At 38.5% G+C, this 18,834-nt stretch overlaps 3 protein-coding genes across 11 annotated transcripts; 1 reads left to right on the forward strand and 2 right to left on the reverse strand.

The window, feature by feature from the left end:
- Positions 1 to 502: 502 nt before the first annotated feature.
- On the reverse strand, positions 503 to 6,580 carry max (myc associated factor X). 4 transcript variants are annotated; one of them, XM_043218913.1, is made up of 5 exons: positions 6,409 to 6,580; positions 6,062 to 6,088; positions 3,338 to 3,445; positions 1,995 to 2,118; positions 503 to 1,893 (listed from the first exon to the last, which is right to left on the reverse strand). In XM_043218913.1, exons 1-5 carry the CDS (start codon positions 6,442 to 6,444, stop codon positions 1,706 to 1,708), a joined length of 483 nt encoding a protein of 160 aa, XP_043074848.1. In that variant the 5' UTR covers positions 6,445 to 6,580; the 3' UTR covers positions 503 to 1,705. The 4 variants fall into 4 exon arrangements, with proteins under 4 accessions (XP_043074848.1, XP_043074847.1, XP_043074851.1 ...); XM_043218912.1 differs by having other exon boundaries at positions 1,995 to 2,133; XM_043218916.1 differs by lacking the exon at positions 6,062 to 6,088 and having other exon boundaries at positions 6,409 to 6,578.
- Positions 6,581 to 6,787: 207 nt separating this feature from the next.
- On the forward strand, positions 6,788 to 12,944 carry slc10a1 (solute carrier family 10 member 1). Of its 6 annotated transcripts, none has more exons than XM_043219406.1 (8): positions 6,788 to 6,887; positions 8,031 to 8,099; positions 9,416 to 9,667; positions 9,787 to 10,212; positions 10,970 to 11,165; positions 11,318 to 11,496; positions 11,641 to 11,840; positions 12,386 to 12,944. In XM_043219406.1, exons 4-8 carry the CDS (start codon positions 9,824 to 9,826, stop codon positions 12,454 to 12,456), a joined length of 1,035 nt encoding a protein of 344 aa, XP_043075341.1. In that variant the 5' UTR covers positions 6,788 to 6,887; positions 8,031 to 8,099; positions 9,416 to 9,667; positions 9,787 to 9,823; the 3' UTR covers positions 12,457 to 12,944. The 6 variants fall into 6 exon arrangements, 5 of the variants coding, with proteins under 5 accessions (XP_043075341.1, XP_043075342.1, XP_043075344.1 ...); XM_043219407.1 differs by having other exon boundaries at positions 9,517 to 9,667; XM_043219409.1 differs by having other exon boundaries at positions 9,619 to 9,667.
- On the reverse strand, positions 12,878 to 18,647 carry srsf5b (serine and arginine rich splicing factor 5b). The gene is made up of 8 exons (XM_043219410.1): positions 18,456 to 18,647; positions 18,094 to 18,223; positions 17,384 to 17,454; positions 17,071 to 17,181; positions 16,448 to 16,517; positions 15,016 to 15,089; positions 14,802 to 14,909; positions 12,878 to 14,167 (listed from the first exon to the last, which is right to left on the reverse strand). Exons 2-8 carry the CDS (start codon positions 18,217 to 18,219, stop codon positions 13,918 to 13,920), a joined length of 810 nt encoding a protein of 269 aa, XP_043075345.1. The 5' UTR covers positions 18,220 to 18,223; positions 18,456 to 18,647; the 3' UTR covers positions 12,878 to 13,917.
- Between the last annotated feature and the right edge of the window lie 187 nt (positions 18,648 to 18,834).

An 18,834-nucleotide genomic window follows, 5' to 3' on the forward strand; every position in this document is an offset into this window, starting at 1 on the left:
GTTCAAGCGTTTAAGAGAACTCACAAAGTCATACAGGTTGAAAACGTGACTGTGAGTAAATGATCAAGAAAAACAACTCAAGCTGTGAGTATCAACTTGAAACAAGTTTCATAACAAACGGTAACCAGTTCAGTTTTCCCCCCAGTTAGGAAGCCAGGCCAAAGGGGTCTTTGTGAAAACTTTATATTTAAAATAAGACAAAGGCATTAAATATTTTTTTATTCACTCACTGAACAACTAATGTTTTTTTTTTAAGTGTAATTTTTGGACCTGAAAAGGTAATTCATAAAAATGCACACAGATTGCATTTTATTAATATGCTAACATATAAACTCTAAAAGATTTAATCTGGTAGAAATTGCAAGCAACTAATTATATATATATATATATACACACACACACACATTTATATATATATAAAAAAGACAGTTCTACAGACATCAATTTGTAATGTGGACAGTTAGGACCAAAGAGTCAAAAAGATAGAACCACGCATCATATGTAAAGGATAAAATAGTTTTATTTATATTCTCATTGTAAAGGTAGGCCTCAACTTGCAAGACAACTGTTGGCAGTATGTACAACATACCTGTAATTTCCATGGAATGGAATCAGACAAAGAAAGACCTACTCAGTTTACTAATGTACTAAGTGGAAAATATGATAAAAGATACACGCACACACTCATGTCTCCTAGACACTCAAAATGCAACTTTTGTGGTGTGCAGCGGTCAAATTTCCGATGAACATTTAGAACATTTACCTTTAAAAGTCACGACATGAATCTACTCTTTCGATATTGACTAGCTTTGTGGGGGGAAACATCATTTGGAACGTTTATATTCCCAATATGGAGTGAAATACATAAAATACATGTTTGGGAGGCTCAGATGACAGATGCAAAATATATGCTTTATCACTTTTTTTTTTTTTTTATCCCCTTTAAATGAAAATCTCTTTTTTTTTTTCCCCGACCTGTAAACTTTACTACATCAGGCTAAAACAACAAATACAACACAAGCTCAGCAGCCTTCCCATAAAGCATTTTTTTTTGTTTTTTTGTATTTTTTAAATAAGGGACTTTATCGATAACGTCAAAACGTATCTCTCATCCCATAGGTCTAACAAGGGGTACATTGATAGATGCTTCAAAAACATTCCTTTATGGAAAAGTAACAAATATATTTAGAAAGGCAAACCACTCGGGACAATTCAGCTAAGGGTAAGTTCTAAGCAGGCTTTAAGATATTCAACAAAAAAAAAAATTATATTTTAGCAGTGCTAGGAGCTGTACGCCTCAATCAACCCTTTGTATATCCACCTGGAGGGATTGCAGACAAGGGTACAAAAAAAACAAAAACAAAGCATCAAGTCCTTAAGTTGCAAAGCTGCCTCATTTTGGGTTTAAATCATCGTTTGTTGTTGCGTGTGCCAGGACGCAAGATGGACGAACAGAGAGGGAGGGAGAGTAAAAACAAGCCGTGTTTTCTGTGAGTGTTCTTCCCGTAACAGACGTCCCTCTCTCTTGTAAACCTGGCGGAGGTTTCTTCAGGCGAGGAATCGAGGGTTGACATTCACTGAAAGAGATTGATCAAGGAGGTTTGGGGCAATTGAGGTACACAAAAAACAACAAGAAACAGACCATTGCTGTAACTCTCCCTCCCCTCAGAGGAGAACTTTGTGGAGCGGGCCGAGGATCCGATGTTTAGCTGTCCTCTCCACGGGGCTTCTTCCGGGAACGCTGTTCCTCCGGCTCGGACTCCGAGCTCGAGTCGGAACCACCGTCGAAGGCCGATACAGCGCTGCCCTTGGGGTTGGTGTACAGGCTGCTGTCTGAAGAGGAGTAGTTGGCCTGCAGCTGTGTGGTCCCCTTGACTTTCTCCAGTGCCCGTACTGGAAACGAAACGCAGAAGACGTTGAATGAGGCACAACAGTCAAATCAGACTTGGATCGGCATGCCCAGATGACAAAAGTGAGGTTACAGCGACGCCCACCTTGCTGCTCCAGCAGAGCGTTCTGCCTCTTCAGGTCGTCGATGTCCTGCTGGTGTGTGTGGTTTTTCCGTCGCATGTACTGGATGTACTCTGTGGCTTTGTCTAGGATTTGAGCTCGGGATGCCTGTTTGATAGATTGCTGTCAGCAACAAATGAAAAACTAGAATTTGACGCAAGGAATGCAGTTACATTGCACACATATGAACCCAAACAAATCCTCAAGCCCAAAGTATGCTTCGTTTTTGTACAAGTACGTTAGCGTAGGAGCGCAGTCGAATATTTCAAAGTATACGCCATTTGATGTGTGCGAACACAGGCGGTCAGCACATGCTTTATGAAACTTCATCCATGTCCAGATTCTGCTCCACCTTTCCCCATAATTCATGATTGGGCTATCCCATTCCCTCTTGTCCCGTCTCTTTAGTTTCATTTTCTACTATGAAACATCGGCCTGTGACAATATCGCCACCTTGTGGAACAACCGATTACTGTAAAACAAATTTATGCGTACAAAGCACATGCGGTTACAAAAAGCCGGTTGTGCGCATACTATTCTGATGATGAAATTCATGTCACGCGAACTGTATGCTGTTCCTCACGCACATGTAAAAAGTGAAGCATAATTTGGGTTCAACAATCCCTTAATGAAAACACAAATTAAACGGATTTTACTAGCTACACAAAATTCTAGACGACACTGAAAAAAGTTCATGCTACGACCTATAACCAATAATTAGCTGAAAATCCGTCAAAAATTAACTATAAAACTAAATTTTAAACATTCAATTCAAAATATTCAAAAAACAAACAACACTTGCATCACAACATTAAAAACTTACAGTATACAAATAAATAGCCTATACTAAACCAGACTCGCCAAAGATGACATTTAACAGCATTATTCGATTTGTAATCATGCTTTTATAGATATCAACCAATAACCACCAATATATTGTACATTCGTAGTCATGTGCCTAAAAATAAAGCTCTATCACAAAGGTACAAAATTATTACTACTACATTCTTAAGCCCTCTACTTCCGATAAGAAACAAGAGGAAGGAGAAACCGCATTTCCTCTTGTAATGGCTTCCTGGCACCACGCCTGTACCAGGATCACATCAATCAGTCTGGCCCTACTCTGCTCCCAATTCTCATAATGCTTTTCATTCACACCTCGATATGGAAATCCCATGCTAATCATCTCATGATAACATTTAAAGTCATCGCATTAAACAAACATATTCAGTGTAACAGCACATTGCATTAACAAAAAGCACACAGAACAATCATCCTTTATGACTAGTTACGCTTCTCATGGTTTTTACCAGTGACATTCACCAACCTTTTCCCCTTGCAAGGCGGGAACGGAATCCCGAAGGCTGTGAAAGCTGTCTTTGATGTGGTCCCTACGTTTGCGCTCCAGCGCATTGTGATGTGCCCGTTTGTCTGCCTGCAACGAAAGAATCACAGTGGCTTCAGCCTTTTTCGCCGATCATGGTGCCATTGCCTTATAGTGTTACAAAGAAACATTTATAGCTTGACTAATAAACCATTACAAACTGGATCGTATCGTTGCATCCCTAAGTGATCATGACAAATGTAATGGAGACCAGTTGCATAAAGAGTGTAGTTTTACAGCATATTCTTCTGGGCTATATTGGTCAGAACATATTTAGGATACTTTTTTTTAGGATTTCCTTTCAGTTAACTTAAAATTAATTGATCTGCTTTTATAGGACAAAGACTGCAATTGTACTATCCCTCAAAAAGTCTCTCCATCGGGTCTCATTTTAGTACCCTAAGACTGTTGCTCTGAGAAAACAACATGGCCACTGGAGTCCAATGTCACTGGGCTTGGCCAAGACACTGTTATTACATAAAAGCACAGCTGTAAAACCTGTTTCGAATCCAGTGACTCATTAACAAGTGCCTCTTTTGCATTCCGTGGAAAAAGAAGCAAAGCGAAAGCAGTTATCCATCGGGCAGCACAAAGACATTCCAGTGTCTTTGTGCCACCTGGAAGTACGAGGTGTGGCCATAGTGTTACTGGCAGATCCGGGCTGTCTGTCTAATGTCTAAATTGTTACGCGGTACATTGCCAACTTCAGGATTGAGTTACATGCACGTGAGGTGGCCAAGTGCTCAACACGTCAAGGGCCATTCTCCTGCACTCAAGTACAGTGAATACCATCCATGTGGTTTCTCCACAATTCTGTCATTAAAAGTACAATGTCTCCACGAAATTAAAAGGTATGAAGGAGTATAAATGACATTTTAAAAAGCAAAATGACAAGTCCTTTGGCTGAGGAAGGCTTCTCAGAATACGGTCTACAACGTGCACTTCTCCTGTCTTATGATCTCAACATCCTGATAAAAAAAACTATTTCCTCCCAGCACAAAAAGAAAGGGGAGATAAACAGGACTTTGGGGACGTTGCAGACCTTGTGTCTCCAGTCTGTCCAATGAAAACTCAAGGCTAGTAAAAACAAGCCTGCTTTGTGATGAGTGCTATTTTAAACATCTTTCTATGAACCCAATCGACACACCTTTCACTGACCAGTAACTAATTTAAGTGATAGCTGCCTTTTTTCAGCCATGGAGGTTTGGAACGACATGAATGTGAGTAAATGACGACAGATGTCTATCCCTTTAACATCAAAAGATGTCTAGGGAATTCAAAAAATGGCTAGCAAATTACACTACAGTACTGCAGAGGTCAATGATCTAGTCTCAGTTTTAATGTAGGGTGTGAAGGGGTCTACAAATAAACCCGTTTTATATTTAAACAGAGCATCCAAACTACAAGCTGAGCAAACGGGTTAGGGCTACGCAAGGTATTTTAAAAGTCCTACGCAGAAAATGGGTACAGATGAGCCTTGTGTTGACACTTTAAATGTTATATATATATATATATATATATATATATATATATATATATATATATATATATATATATACATATACACTATATTCACACACTTGTTTTGGTCTATAGGTTATTGTGATGTGTAATGGCAAAAACAAAAAGCATTATGCCTTAATAAAAGGACCATCACAACGCATGAGTAATGTAAGGTGTGAAAGCTTAAGAAATCAACTGCCTTGAAACCTCACTGCCCAGACTGGAAATTTTACTCAAAATTATATTTTAATTAAAAAAAAACTCATCTTGTTCGAAATCTGCTCGACTTTAATATAACTTCATGGCATCATTTCTTATTTTGCATTTCAAAAATGTATTTTTGCACCATAAAAAAACTGATTTTGCACAATATGATGGTAAAATGACGGTAAATAAACAACTGTGTTTATTTTGGGCATTAAAAATCCATTTAGTTCACACATGCACGTTTCAGTTTCTTTTTCTATACACACACACACACACACACACAGGTGTTTATATGTATACATACGTGCGTGCCATTTTTATTTTAATATACGTTCCTATCACTGTTCTATCTGTGTATTAACGCTTTGTAAGGCGCAACGAAATGACTTTGAAAACTGAAAAGGGGGGGGGTGTTCCATAGGTTCAGGATTAATATTTAATGTTGCTTATTTATTCATACACAGTCTAATCTAACAAAATCAAGAGCTCATTGGGTTGAAATGCAAATAATATAAGTGAAACCCTGCCGTCGTGTTAACGTCGTCCGACTAATGCGCAATATCCACCGCAAGCGTCGCGACGCACTAGAACGCTCGACAGAAGAGAATCCGTTCGCTGATTATGACGCGAGCGTTCTAGCTCATCGCGTCGCGCGCTCGCAGCGTAGATGCGGCTCTGTCACGTCTATCCGTCCCTCCCTTCCTCCTGCAGCAAGTGCCCTGCTGTCGAGCACCGAGCTCCCTGAACCGACTCAAAACAAGCGGGCCGTGTGCTCGTTCCGTCCACCACATCTACCCCCTTTTGGGCTTGATTCTATCTTGTTTTGTCGTCCACCGATGCAAATTAGTTACGGCCGTTCAGTACCTACCCGGAAATAAATTGTAGCTAATCTCAAAAAGAGAAGCAATTTTCGGCATTAAAGGCTAAACTGGATTAATTGCTCCGCTTATTACGCACCACAGAGTGATATCTCGGTGATTCTTCCTGTAAGAAAACAGAACAGAAAAGTACAATTGTAGCTACAGCTGTAAGAGAGATACTTAACTGGCTATTGATGGATGCAATGCACTGTTTTACTACACAGAATCGCAAATGTAAATACACGGAGACGAGTATAAACTCGACCCCCGTGGGTTATTGCTCATGTGGCTTGATATTCTTAGTAAACTGGCTGGAAAATGATTTCAAACGCTAGGATGGCTAACTAGCTAACAGGCTAGCCTCGTATTGAGGCTCAAGTATCGAAAATACAAGAGGTTTCATTCTCATACATGCAGAGTACAAACACAAATAACTATACTCACATCACTATCGACCTCGATATCATCGTTGTCGCTCATTCTTCAGCGAAGATAGATGAATTTACACGAAATGTTGTTTTGAAAACAACATGAAATGGGGCCCAAATCAAATGAACAAACAGGAGAGATTCACTGCTTACACGAAACGAGATCAACGGACTCTTCCACACGTGACTCGCCTACACACGGACATTTACCGTAGCGCGTCACGCCTGAGATTGCGGCGCAAAGCGTTATGGGATTTGTCGTTTTTTAGAACTATTTGTTCGGTCGATGTTAGCGTAGAAACTATTTTGTACAACTACAACACCCAGTCGGCATTTTGTAGTTGCGTCTCTACTTTTCGTTGAAGGGAAGCCCTTTTAATGAGAACGCTTCATGGTAATTGTAGTTTATTTTTTGTCGCTCTACACGCAAGACACGTGGAAAGTGCTCAACGCTGTTTGTGACTAATATGGTGATTACTAATGATACAAATATTTGTGAGTAATACTACGCTATAAATATTTAAAGCGTTGTTAATATTCGTACTTTATTTTTGGTTTTAGATCAATAATGCAAAACAAAGGCATATATGCTACTAAGTATATAAATAGGGGTTACAGTTTAGAGCTACAACAAAACAACTTCTAAATAAGCGTAATTGCTACACACTTATTTAGTTAGACTGGCCTTCTGAAATAATAATTACATTTTGATTTCTATTAATACACTTTAGATACTTAAAGCAAGTTGTAAAAAAACATAAATTTATCTCTCTTTTTTTCTTAAGCGAATCATTATAGAAAATAGATTTTAAAAAGAAAGAAAAAGAAAAGTGGGTAAATATCAACTACATGGCCAGAAAATATATGGGAAAAAAAATAATTACAAAATCAAAAAAGTAACAACATTATTTTTGCTGTTATGACTGAATATCTTTTTTATTTAAAATTGAAATAGTTAAAACAAAAAAAGTTAAAATATAACGGCAAATGTCTAAACATTATTAATAGTGTGACATATAAAATACATTTGTTGACAATAATTTTTTTTTTTTACTTTGTTTAATGAGAGAAAAAAGGGCAATATATCTTAGAATTGATCAGATTTATCGATAAAATATTGCTATTAGCAAAGGGCTAATTATTTTCTGTAGAGGCTATAAATTAACAGTCAATAAAGCTCAACTGTCATTTTTCCTAAAAGCAAGACAGATAGTATATTTTTTCGCTCTTTCCTCAAAATAGTGCTACAGATAAGGAGCTTAAACAGTGGATTATATGAGCTGCTGGATCAGTAAAAGGGTAAAAACAAGTACATAGTTGTGTTCACTCCCCCACAAGGTCAGAGTACCAAACAGGGGGACTCGTGCAAACACACAAATACTGTCACTCACCCGTTCTCTTCATTCTTACGCATTTCTTAAAAGACACCGAACAATTTTCTGCTGTGATAAAATCCATTATTACATGTTTATAAACTGACGTGTTTGCTCATGATGCTGCATTCAATTATTCCCTTTTAAAATGAAGATGGAGACTTTGTAAGCTGTACAGTCAAAGATCGTCCTAAGGGCAAAACTCCTTGCAAGTCATTCTCACGATGCTCGCTCTATTAGTAATGATGCATTTTTGCACTTTCAGCTGTGTTTTCTAAACACTCGCGGTGGCTGTGGAGAAGGAAACTACAGGAGACTGAAGCCGGGATGAAGGGTAACCGCCCTAAAAAGCAGCTTTGTGTATGTGGCAGCTCGCATATGAGCTCAGACAATCTGTGTGACCCACCAGCACCCTTCCCCCATACCTCCTCAGGGGGGCTCTGGTTCACTGCAGGATTAAAATCTCCCACCCTGTTCCCTCTCTGAACAAAATGCAGTGCCAGTGTATGTGTGTAAATGCACACGTTATATCAATAAAATACAAAAATAAGCTTTCTGTCATAAAAGTGCATAATAAGTACTGTTATGTTGGACGAAAACTAGCAAGTATTTAAAAAAAATGACAGGCATAATTCATAACAGGCATAATTGCATTATACCATATGCACAAGTATAGTGTCACTTTTGAGATCTTTTTCTGTTTCAAATACATATAATGTTTATAGTGTATGAAATATCCAACACTAGATGGCAGTATAATTATGCTTTATGAAAGCAAGACGTTTAAAAAAAAGATTAATCCACACTTGTTGAAAACAGTGTTATTTATTTAATAATGAATTAAAATGTATAACCGTTCTTGATTAATTAGTAGCGCTGTTAATGTAAAATAATATAATACAATAAAAATTTGTCATTCCTGCTTATATGAAGAATATAAAGTGCTCAGATTTGATACAACTTTCATTACATTTAATACATTAGCATTTTTTACCACTCCCCCCCCCCGAAACTGGATCTTTTGTCTTGTTGGAAAAACAACCCAATTTTCTGGGTAAATTAACCCAACATGTGTCCTGTCTGATATTTGCTCAGCCTTTGTGTTGAAACTAAATTGTGTTTAGAGTGTAGCAACTCTGAAATCATGCTGAGATTGAATTACCTACCAGCCTTTTGCCCAGAAAGAGCAAGCTTACATCAAAACACCAGTTGTTAGATGCTGACTGAATTATTGGAAATACTTGGTTTTTAGATGAATTGATTCTATCATGTTATTGTATTTTGTGTCTTTTACTGGCATGTCGGCTAAGTGCTGCGTTATGTAGGATGTGGTTACAGACAGTGTGTTGCAAAGAAGACGAGAATCACAGCCTTGCAAAAAATTCAGCTTTGAAACTTGGCAAAAGAATACTACACCTACAACATATTTCTACTTTTCAACTTATAAAGGAAATCATCAATCTGCATTCCATATCGTTAGACTTATACCAGTGGTTGTAATACATAAGAACATATACACAGATTATTCAGTTTCTTAGTGTAGAACAAATACACGAGAGCTCATGTAGGAAAAAAGTCTTAATTTATGTTAAAGTGTGCTTTTAAAATGTTTCAATTGAAAATGTTCAATTATCGTTTTGTTTGTAACAGCTACGTGAGAAACAGCTGAAGCACAATTACAACAGCCTGCGTTCAGAAATGACTACACTGTGATATTAAAGGCAAATGTGACAAAATAATACATTTCTCAGCCCTCAAGGAGTTAACAGACAAATGGGTTGGGAAAAAAAAGACTGCACCAGATTAGAGGACAGATAGGAAACCACTATTTTTCTCTGACTGGCTTACTCTAGCTTTCTGAGAAGATCCCACGCAGTCACCGAAGAACTGCATGAGTCAAAGGTAAGCTTGAGGTTTGTCCTTCTACAAAAACAAAACAACTTTGCTAAATGTAACCACTTGATGTTATTGTTTATTACATAAGCGTTTTACTACGTAACTCTCTCACTTCTATCTTACAGTTTATGAAAACATTTAAACACATCTACATCTTCAAAAATGGGGGTCACTGCAAACGTAACCGTCAAATCCAACTTTTCAAGCTTTGAAAGGGAGCTGAACATCACCACCTCAAAAGACTCTGCATTCAACGAGAATGCGGACAATGTTATTCGCTGGGCGTTAATTGTTATTCTTTTTATAACAATGGTGTCTCTTGGATGCACAATGGAAATCTCAAAGATCAGGAGTTATCTCATCAGACCCAAAGGAGTGGCAATTGCAGTCGGGGCTCAATATGGAATAATGCCCCTCACAGGCTTCTGCTTCGCAAAGCTCTTCCAGCTGAATCCTATGGAGAGCTTATCTGTGTTAATTTGTGGGTGCTGCCCGGGAGGAAACCTCTCCAACATCTTTGCTCTCGCCCTCGAGGGAGACATGAACCTCAGGTAATTTTTAAAAAAAATAAACACTGTTTTATAGCGGACTGCAGAAATAAAGATGAGCTTCGGCTAACTGAGGTTATTTGTTGCAACATCTATGGATTTCCTTTAAATGATTGCCTTCTGAGGCAATGACAGATGTACAAGCCCAAATGTTTTCATCCCCTATATCGGGTTCCCTGTGGTGTTTGGAATTTCTGTTCGATTTGTTAAAACTATACAGTATTTCTACTCATTATTTACCATAGTTAATGCTCATTTAGTTCCTTTTTGAGAAATTAAAATAAATTTGCATGCTATGAATAATACATACAATACATTACATTACATATAATAATGACGTATGGTAGTAATGGCAACTTGAATAACACTGATGACACTCCAGATTTATTCTATTTATCCTAAATAGTCTCTAATTCTCTCTCTGAACATCACTGGAAAAGTACAAATGTGCATGTCTTTGTGTGCATTAATATAATATGTTAAAGGAATAGTTCACCCAAAAATGAACGTTCTGTCAAACTTTCTTGAAACATCTTCCCTTTTGTTCGGCAGTACAAAGAAGTTCATACAGGTTTGAAACTACTTGAGGGTGACTAAATGATGACAGAATTTTCAGGGTGAACTATTCCTTTAATAGATTAACTACATTCATAATAAATAAAAACCACTAATTCATTAATCAGTATTGTTTTGCCATCTTTTCAACAATATGGTTGCGCAAAGTATCTCTTATTTTTAACGTTATCCATTCTTTTCTCAGTATTTTAATGACTGCTTGTTCCACGGCACTGGCATTGGGAATGATGCCCCTGTTGCTCTACGTGTACAGCCAGGGTTTCTCACAGTTTGTTCCATTCACTAACATCACTATTGCCCTGATTATGATCCTGGTGCCCTGCGGTATCGGGATCCTGATCAACTACAAAGTGCCCCAGTATTCCAAGACCATCACCAAGGTGTGTGTTCATTCATGTAGAGCGTGTGATACTGCTTTCATTCAACAGTTTGATAAACGTGACTTTAGCACTGAGTAAAGGAGAACTTCAACTTGTCGTCTGGAACAGATAAACGATCAACAATTCTAAGCAAGTTCCTGTTGGTTTTGTAGGTTGGGTTGGCGCTGTTGCTGATCTCATGTGTTGTCATCGGTGTTCTCGCCGGTATATCTAATGGAGGAAAAATGTTCACAGCGCTATCTCCTCAAATTATAGCCATTGCTGCTTTGATGCCACTTACTGGATTCATATGTGGATATATCCTGTCCACCCTGTTCAGCATGAATGCGCCGTATGTATGTCCACCGTATGGAATTGTTACATTTCTGGCCGAGATGCAAATCCATTTCAAAGAGAATCAGCCAGATTGATTTATTGTTCGGTCACAGGGCAGTTTTCCTCAGTATCATGTTCACGTTTGTCCTTTGGTCCTCAGTTGCAGACGCACTGTTTCTATGGAGGTGGGATGTCAGAACATACAGCTGTGTACCACAATCCTGAAGCTGGCCTTCTCTCCTGAGCTCATTGGTCAGCTGTATTTCTTTCCCGTCATCTACATTGTATTCCAGATAGTCGAGGCCCTTATCTTGATAGTCTTGTTCAGATGCCATCAGAGACTGAGACCATCCCAAATAGGTACATGAGTTCTATAAACTGTTATGAAATTTACTCATCCACAGGCAATCCGAGATGTAGAGTTTTTTTATTCATCAGAACAGGTTTGGAGAAATTTAGCAATACGTCACTTGCTCACTGATGGGTATCTTCTGCAGTGAACGGGTGCCGTCAGAATAAGAGTCAAAACAGCAGATAAAACGATCATAATAATCCAGAAGTAATCAACATGTTTTATCAAAGTGAAAAGCTGTGCATTTGTAAAAAATTTAATCCGTAAAGAACAGATTAATTTTATTATTATAACTGGAGTCGCATTACTGTGACTCTTTTTTTTATTATTAGTTGTTTTGACTCTTATGATGAACAATAGATGCTAAAATTCTCTACATCGGCTCTGATGAAGACCCGACTTATCTTGGATGGCCTGAGCATCACTAAATTTCAGCACATTTTTACTATTACTATTGGACTAGTAATTTCTAAAATTCCATTTACTTAACAACCTCAAGAAATATTTATACGTTTAAATTTTTTTCAATAAGTATTTACATTTTTTAACAAAGAACCACCAGAGTACGCAGCCGTGGAAAGAGCAGCTGAAGAAAATAATGGGCCCTCTAAAAGGGACATCTGAGGGGATCCTCTAGAAAGCTGAAAATGGACTCAAGGAATTTGGGGCAAAAGTACGTGCATGCTGGCGCCATGGGGAATGAACAATATACAACACGTTTTATCGATCCTGCTTGAAAAACGTGCATGATGTTAAACAGTTTAGATTATGTTAAAAATGGTTAACTGTATTGTTACTTTTTTACGGCTTAGAAACACGTCAAATAGTTTTATAAAATACAGTAAAAAGACATGTTTTAATGCTACTGAAAAAGCAGTTGCATTCAATAAGACTCATCCTTAACAAACCTTATTTGGAACACTGATTATCTGAGTAAATGTATGTATAATGTTCTAACTGTACATATTTAAGCATGTACTGTAATGTTGTCATTACTGTTTCACGTTACGCGATTTTTATTTTGGAAAATGACTGACCTCATCACTAACGGTTTTTCAGTAATTTATTCCTTTTTGACAGCGCTACACAAACTTTATAAATGTTCAAAAACATTGTCATGTGTAATATTTGTACCGTGGTACGGAAAAGTAACACGTGCATCAAAACATATCCAGACAAAACCTGATTTTTTACATAAAACCGGAATACACGACGCATCAGAAATGACGTTAAAATCATATCCTGTTTTGTTTAACAAAAGCTGTATTGCAAAAAAGCATAATTCACTCCTACAAACTAATGCAACATTCAAATGGTGTATCCACAATGACAAATTAAGTACATACATATGAATAGGGTGTATATCATGCAGTGTGGAGGGAACTTGGACGATTCTTTAATTATAATTCAAGCATCCACAATACAAACATACTGTGTATTCATGAAGTAACAAAAATAAACAGTTAGCTGGCCCGAACGGCACAGGCTGTTCCATAAAACACTGAAAGACCTGTAAAGCATTAGAAACTTCATTTTACTTTATATGTAGGATATGAAATGGCTGTACTGGCCTCGCTCCTCATTTTGTGTGGCAGTTCTTGCACTTGAAATTCGTATTCTTCTCAGCCTTTCACTTTTTCTCGTCTTCATGTCATGAATCATACTATTAATTATTCTTAAAACCCTAATTCAGTATTCAACGCACATCTTAAGGTCGCGCTACTCGAAAACAAATCACATTTACCGACTCGTCCATAAATATATTTATACAATTAAAGACTCTCGACATCAATCAAACCTCACTCTGTATATGATAAAAATAACGACCACATACCCATTTTAGACATGAACAAAAAAAATCCCACCCCAAACAGCAGTATATTCCTGATTTAATGTGACTCTCCTGATCAAATGCCTTTAAACTAGCAACAGAGCCCGTGCTGTGAAACTCCTGGCGTGTGGAGAGGCTGTCCCTTCACTTACAGGACCTAAACTGACCAAAGATGGGACAATATTGCTAACTTCATCAGCCTCTTGCAGCGTTTGAACGCAGACGCATCTCTCAGCACACAGGGTTAGGGGAGGCTAGTGACGGCTGTCAGCGGACGGGGAGCGGGACGGTGGGGGGCGCTGAGCCGGGGCCGGCGGCGATGCTGATTCAGCACGTGGAGCTTCTTTGGGCCGCACGGGAGAAGCGCTGGCCGAACGCGACCGGCTTCTGGAACGGTTATGTGATTTGGGGCTGTGGGAATGGGAGCGGCTACGAGAACGGGACGTCGAGCGCCCTCGGGAACGAGAACGGGATGAGCTGTTTGAACGAGACCGAGTTCTGGATCTATATGACAAGAACAAAAAAAATAAATAAAAAATCAATCAATCAGTTAATCTAAATTTTACAGATAATTCATTTTTTAAAATGTTTTTAAAGACATCTCGTACGTAAATATTTTATTAAAATATATTTATATATTATAAAAATATTGTCTTCAGTGTCACATAATCCTTCAGAAATCAATCTAACATGCTGATTTGATGTTTGGGATCTTATTTCTTGTCAAGGCTGACACTAATTGTGCTGCATGGTTTATTTATTTATTAATTTCGATGAGTAGAAAGTAAAAAAAATTGAATTTATAACATTTGTAACATTATTGTTACTTCTGATCAATATAATGCATCCTCTGTAGATCAAATATGTATTACCTCATCAGTAAAATTTGAGCATTAATTTCTTTCAAAAAAAATTAAAAATGTAAGCCCAAACATTTTATCTGCATTATACATTCAAACAATGCTAACACACCATACATCAATGGAAAGCTTCTTTATTCACATTTCTGGTTTGTATAAATCTTAAAATTTCGTTCTGTGGTCCACGGTCACATATATCATATTTACGGCATAAATAATACATATAAAACTTATGAATGTTAAACAATAACAGACAGCTGAAAACAATAATAACTCACTTTTTCCTGGACGCCTCAACAAGTTTGATTTTCCTACCATTGATCTCCTTCCCAGACAGCTTCTCCAGGGCATTTTTTAGATCACTATGAGAAGCAAACTCAACCACACTGCAGAAAGATAAAGCTATTAAACAAAACAGCACAAAAGCAGCGATCCAGATTCCTGCCAAAACACTTGTAGGGAGAGTAACAGGAAAGAAAACAGCCAGCTCACCCCTCATTAAGCTTTGGCCGATGGGCATCTGCAAAAGTAACCTCTCCAGCTTGTCTCATGAAATCCTTTAAATCCTACACACAGTACACCAGCATTTTGACTTAGCCAAGCAACTGAGATGATGGTTTTTACACGTTTTATGAAGTATCAAAATAAATGAACTATCAAAGCCGGGGTCCGAGAATCTCTCAGTTCATGCTCGAGCCTCAAAATTTCGGCGCGTGCATATCAGCAAAAACGTATAGTGATTGACAATAAAACAGAAAAGAGTGCAAAAAGTGAAATCCAAGCGGACGACTTTGAATCGCTACGCGTTACGGAGGAGCGAATCGGCCACATTTCACGCTCTTATAAATCTCTATTCAAAGCTTTGCGAGGCCAGCCCTGGCTTCTAAACGTAGTGTACGCACAAAGGCTTCAGTGTCTTATCGGCCGAAATGAAAAGAGGTGGCGCATCAATAAAAGATACTTTTGGCTTGCAATGCTGCGACATTCCCGGACTCCCGTGCTACAAGACTAGCAGAGGAAATATGTGAAGCGGCTCATATAAAAGGGCCCCACATTAGATAAAATGTACATTTACATGGCAAATGCATTCTTACCAAAACACAAGTGTAAACAGTGTAGTGGAGCACAGGGCATCCCTCCATCGACCGTACCCTATTTGTGCCGTCCCCTCAAGGGCACTGAGCGTGAACAGCGAGGAAGAGATCATAGACTAATACCTGGGAACGTACCCATCGGGCTGGGGCCATAACCTGGAGATTTTATCCTCGGGGCCACCAGAGAGCAGGGTGGGTGAGTATACCGATCGAAGCCTCTCAAATTACCGAACCCCTCGATTGACTGCGTATGTTTCTCTTTTTCTCTCGCTCTCTTTCTGCCCCTCTCTCTCTCGCTTTCACTCTGTGTCTCTCTCTCTCTCTTTCGGCTCGGCACCGTCACAAACTGCGCTTTGTAGCGGCAGCCGCTGCGTCTAGAGCGAGAGGGCATCACTCACAGAGAGCTCTCATGCGATCGGCGGAGGTCAACTAGGCGTGGGGCACAATGGGAGTGGCTTAAGCAGAGAGAGGGGCCCTGTAGGGGTTAACTCCACCATTAGCGAGCTCTTCCATACGACACAACAGTCAGGCTGGCAAATAGAGGGGTGAACAATTGGTTAAAACAGAGGCAAAGTGACTTAACCTTACCGTTTCCTCTTCTCTACAACTAATGGAGCATTTATTACATGACCTTGAATTCGACATTAATCTCAGAATGACAATTTTTGCCATCGATTTACATGTAACTGGATAGTCAAAGTAATTAAATTAACATAACTCTACATATTCTATTCATGTATGAAGGAAATCCTTATTTTTTTTGTCATTTGCAGTGACTGGGAATATGACTGACTTCGACAAAACTTGATAGGAAACCACTGAATGCTCACCTGCCAGCTGACTCTCGACGACAAATTCTCCACAATGAGGCGATTCTCCGTGCGCATTGGTGGAGGATTCCTGACAGGCGTAACGTTCGGAGTTATTGACTTATTTCTCATGCAGAAAATAAGACTAAAATGTTTACACGACCCTACCTGTTCAAAAAGATTTAAAAACGTTTCTCATTCTCTTCAAGACGGCAAAAAATACAGTAAAATCTGTGATACTGGGGGGAAAACGGCTTTTAGTTTTAATATGTTTTCAAATGTAATTATTCTTGTTTCAGCAAAGCTGAATTTTCAGGATCATTATCTCATGATCCATCAGAAATCATTTTAATATGCTGATGTGGTGCTCAAGAAACGTCAATTAAACGTCAAGTTATCGTCAATTCTCAAAACACCGTGCTGCTTAACATGTTAGCAGAAACCATGATGCATTTTTGGGATCTTTTGATGAATGTTAAAAAAAACTAAAAACAATTAATTTGTAATATCCATTTTTTGTAACAGTTTAAAAGTACTTGCCAGTCTTAATCTAATTAACGCATAGTCAGCTATTAAATTCTATAAAAAAAATTTTTTTTTTACTGAACCCAACTTTTGAGCATTTGACAAAGTTTGACCCCTACCTTCGGCTGTCCTGAGAGCCACGAGCATACCGACCAGGAAAACGTCCTCCGCCGCCACCACCACGGCCTCGGCCCCCACGCAGACGGACACGGGCATGTTCAATGGTCACCCTGCAATCAAAACATCCCTCATACATGGGTCTGTCTCCGCTAATAAGTCTCTCCGTGGTTCATCTTCTCTTCTCCCTAAACACCATTAGGACATTTTTCCTTACCCTTGTTACTGTACTGCTCACTGAATGAATTAAAGCCGTTTCAAAACAATATGAGTTGAGGAAAGCAATGCACAAATAGAAACGGATTAAAAATATACCTCTCATTGCAGAGCTCTTTCCCATCAAGCTCATAAACGGCATCTTCTGCATCTCTCGGATCATCAAATTCCTGCAAGAAACAATTCAAGATTTACACACCACATAGCTTTATTGCTGCTATTCTTGATCTACAGGTTATTTTTCTTTCTTCTTTTTTTTTTAGAACTTAGAATTACTTATTTAATTAAAAAAAATATTTATTTTGAGCACATTTCTTAACTTCTTAGTATTAATATTAATACTAATATTATATAAGCCAATATATAATTATTCTTTAATTCTTTTAAACTTTTTATTCATCAGTATACTCTGAAAAAATACGGTTTCTACAAAAATCGATCATAGAAATGTTTCTTGAACACCAAATCTTTACATGGATTAAAGAGGGACAACTGTAGTATAGTTAGTGGCTGCTGAAAACTCAGGTTTGCAAATTGAATAAATGGCGGTTTAAATGACATAAAAACAAAACACAAAGTTATTTTAAATAGTAAAAATGTCTGTGTTACCGTTTATACTGTAACGATATATTTGTATGGTCTATCGCCATAGGTATACGCTGTCAAATAACGCTGTCTATGTAGGCTGCTCAGTAGGTTTTGTAACGCAGCCCATACGCTATTATTATAGTCACTGCGGCTGAAGCACTGACATGCATAGAGCATGCTATTGCGATGTTGTTAAGTTGTCAAGAAAAGGCGAAACGTACTACAAATCCGAAGCCTCTTTTTAGGTCAATGTCCCTGATTTTTCCATAACCCTTGAAGAACCGCTCGACGTCCTTCTCTCGAGCAGAGGGGTTCAATCGACCGATGAAAATACGGCAACCGCTCATCCTCCTTAAAACAACCGCAAACAAGTTAAAACAACCGTAATATAACGTAGCCGTCATTCTGCGAGCGTCAAACACCTACGCATTCCTGCAACAATAATGGCTCGAGGCCACAACCCACATCCAGAGAGCGCTCGTTAACCGCCGAATCGCGGCACAAAATGCAGTCGTTTATAACAATACAGCGCTTACGAGCGGAATTCGAGCAAGCGTGAAGATGCACCGTCTCAGGTACGCACCTCTACCTGGTGTTTCTCCTCTGAATGTGTCGCGTCTGTACGAACAGCCCCTCACACAAAATGGAGTCAGTGTAGAGCTGCGAGCGACGCTCAGCGCTGATCTGAGATCAGCTCCGAACACCATAACCACTCTGCTGCTGTATGAAAATTATTTACTTCAGGGTCGAGACATTTGTTTTATAGTGTCATTTTTTCCTCTGATTTAAAAAAAAAAATTATTCCGACCACAAAGTAATTTACTGACACGAAACCGAATATATATACACACCGCAACGAATTGTATTGAATGATTCAGTTTGAATGATTCATGAATCATTCAAACTCAACAAAATCAGTCTGAATGATTCACGAATCATCGCGAACTCGCTCCGATCTATCA

This window comes from Puntigrus tetrazona, chromosome 20, assembly GCF_018831695.1.
Source record: "Puntigrus tetrazona isolate hp1 chromosome 20, ASM1883169v1, whole genome shotgun sequence".
Classification (NCBI taxonomy): Eukaryota; Metazoa; Chordata; class Actinopteri; order Cypriniformes; family Cyprinidae; genus Puntigrus; species Puntigrus tetrazona.

Coding starts and splice junctions, on each gene's coding strand:
- max (XM_043218912.1), bottom strand. CDS start 6,444: ATGAGCGACAACGATGATATCGAGGTCGATAGTGAT. Junction 3,446..6,061: donor CACCGAGATATCACTCTGTG/GTGCGTAATAAG, acceptor CTTTCGTTGCAG/GCAGACAAACGGGCACATCA. Junction 2,134..3,337: donor CCGCCTTGCAAGGGGAAAAG/GTTGGTGAATGT, acceptor TGTTGCTGACAG/CAATCTATCAAACAGGCATC.
- slc10a1 (XM_043219405.1), top strand. CDS start 9,824: ATGGGGGTCACTGCAAACGTAACCGTCAAATCCAACTTTTCAAGCTTT. Junction 10,213..10,969: donor GAGGGAGACATGAACCTCAG/GTAATTTTTAAA, acceptor TTCTTTTCTCAG/TATTTTAATGACTGCTTGTT. Junction 11,497..11,640: donor CTGTTCAGCATGAATGCGCC/GTATGTATGTCC, acceptor TTTGGTCCTCAG/TTGCAGACGCACTGTTTCTA.
- srsf5b (XM_043219410.1), bottom strand. CDS start 18,219: ATGAGCGGTTGCCGTATTTTCATCGGTCGATTGAACCCCTCTGCTCGA. Junction 17,455..18,093: donor AAAGAGGCTTCGGATTTGTA/GTACGTTTCGCC, acceptor TGTTTCTTGCAG/GAATTTGATGATCCGAGAGA. Junction 16,518..17,070: donor GGCTCTCAGGACAGCCGAAG/GTAGGGGTCAAA, acceptor TACGCCTGTCAG/GAATCCTCCACCAATGCGCA.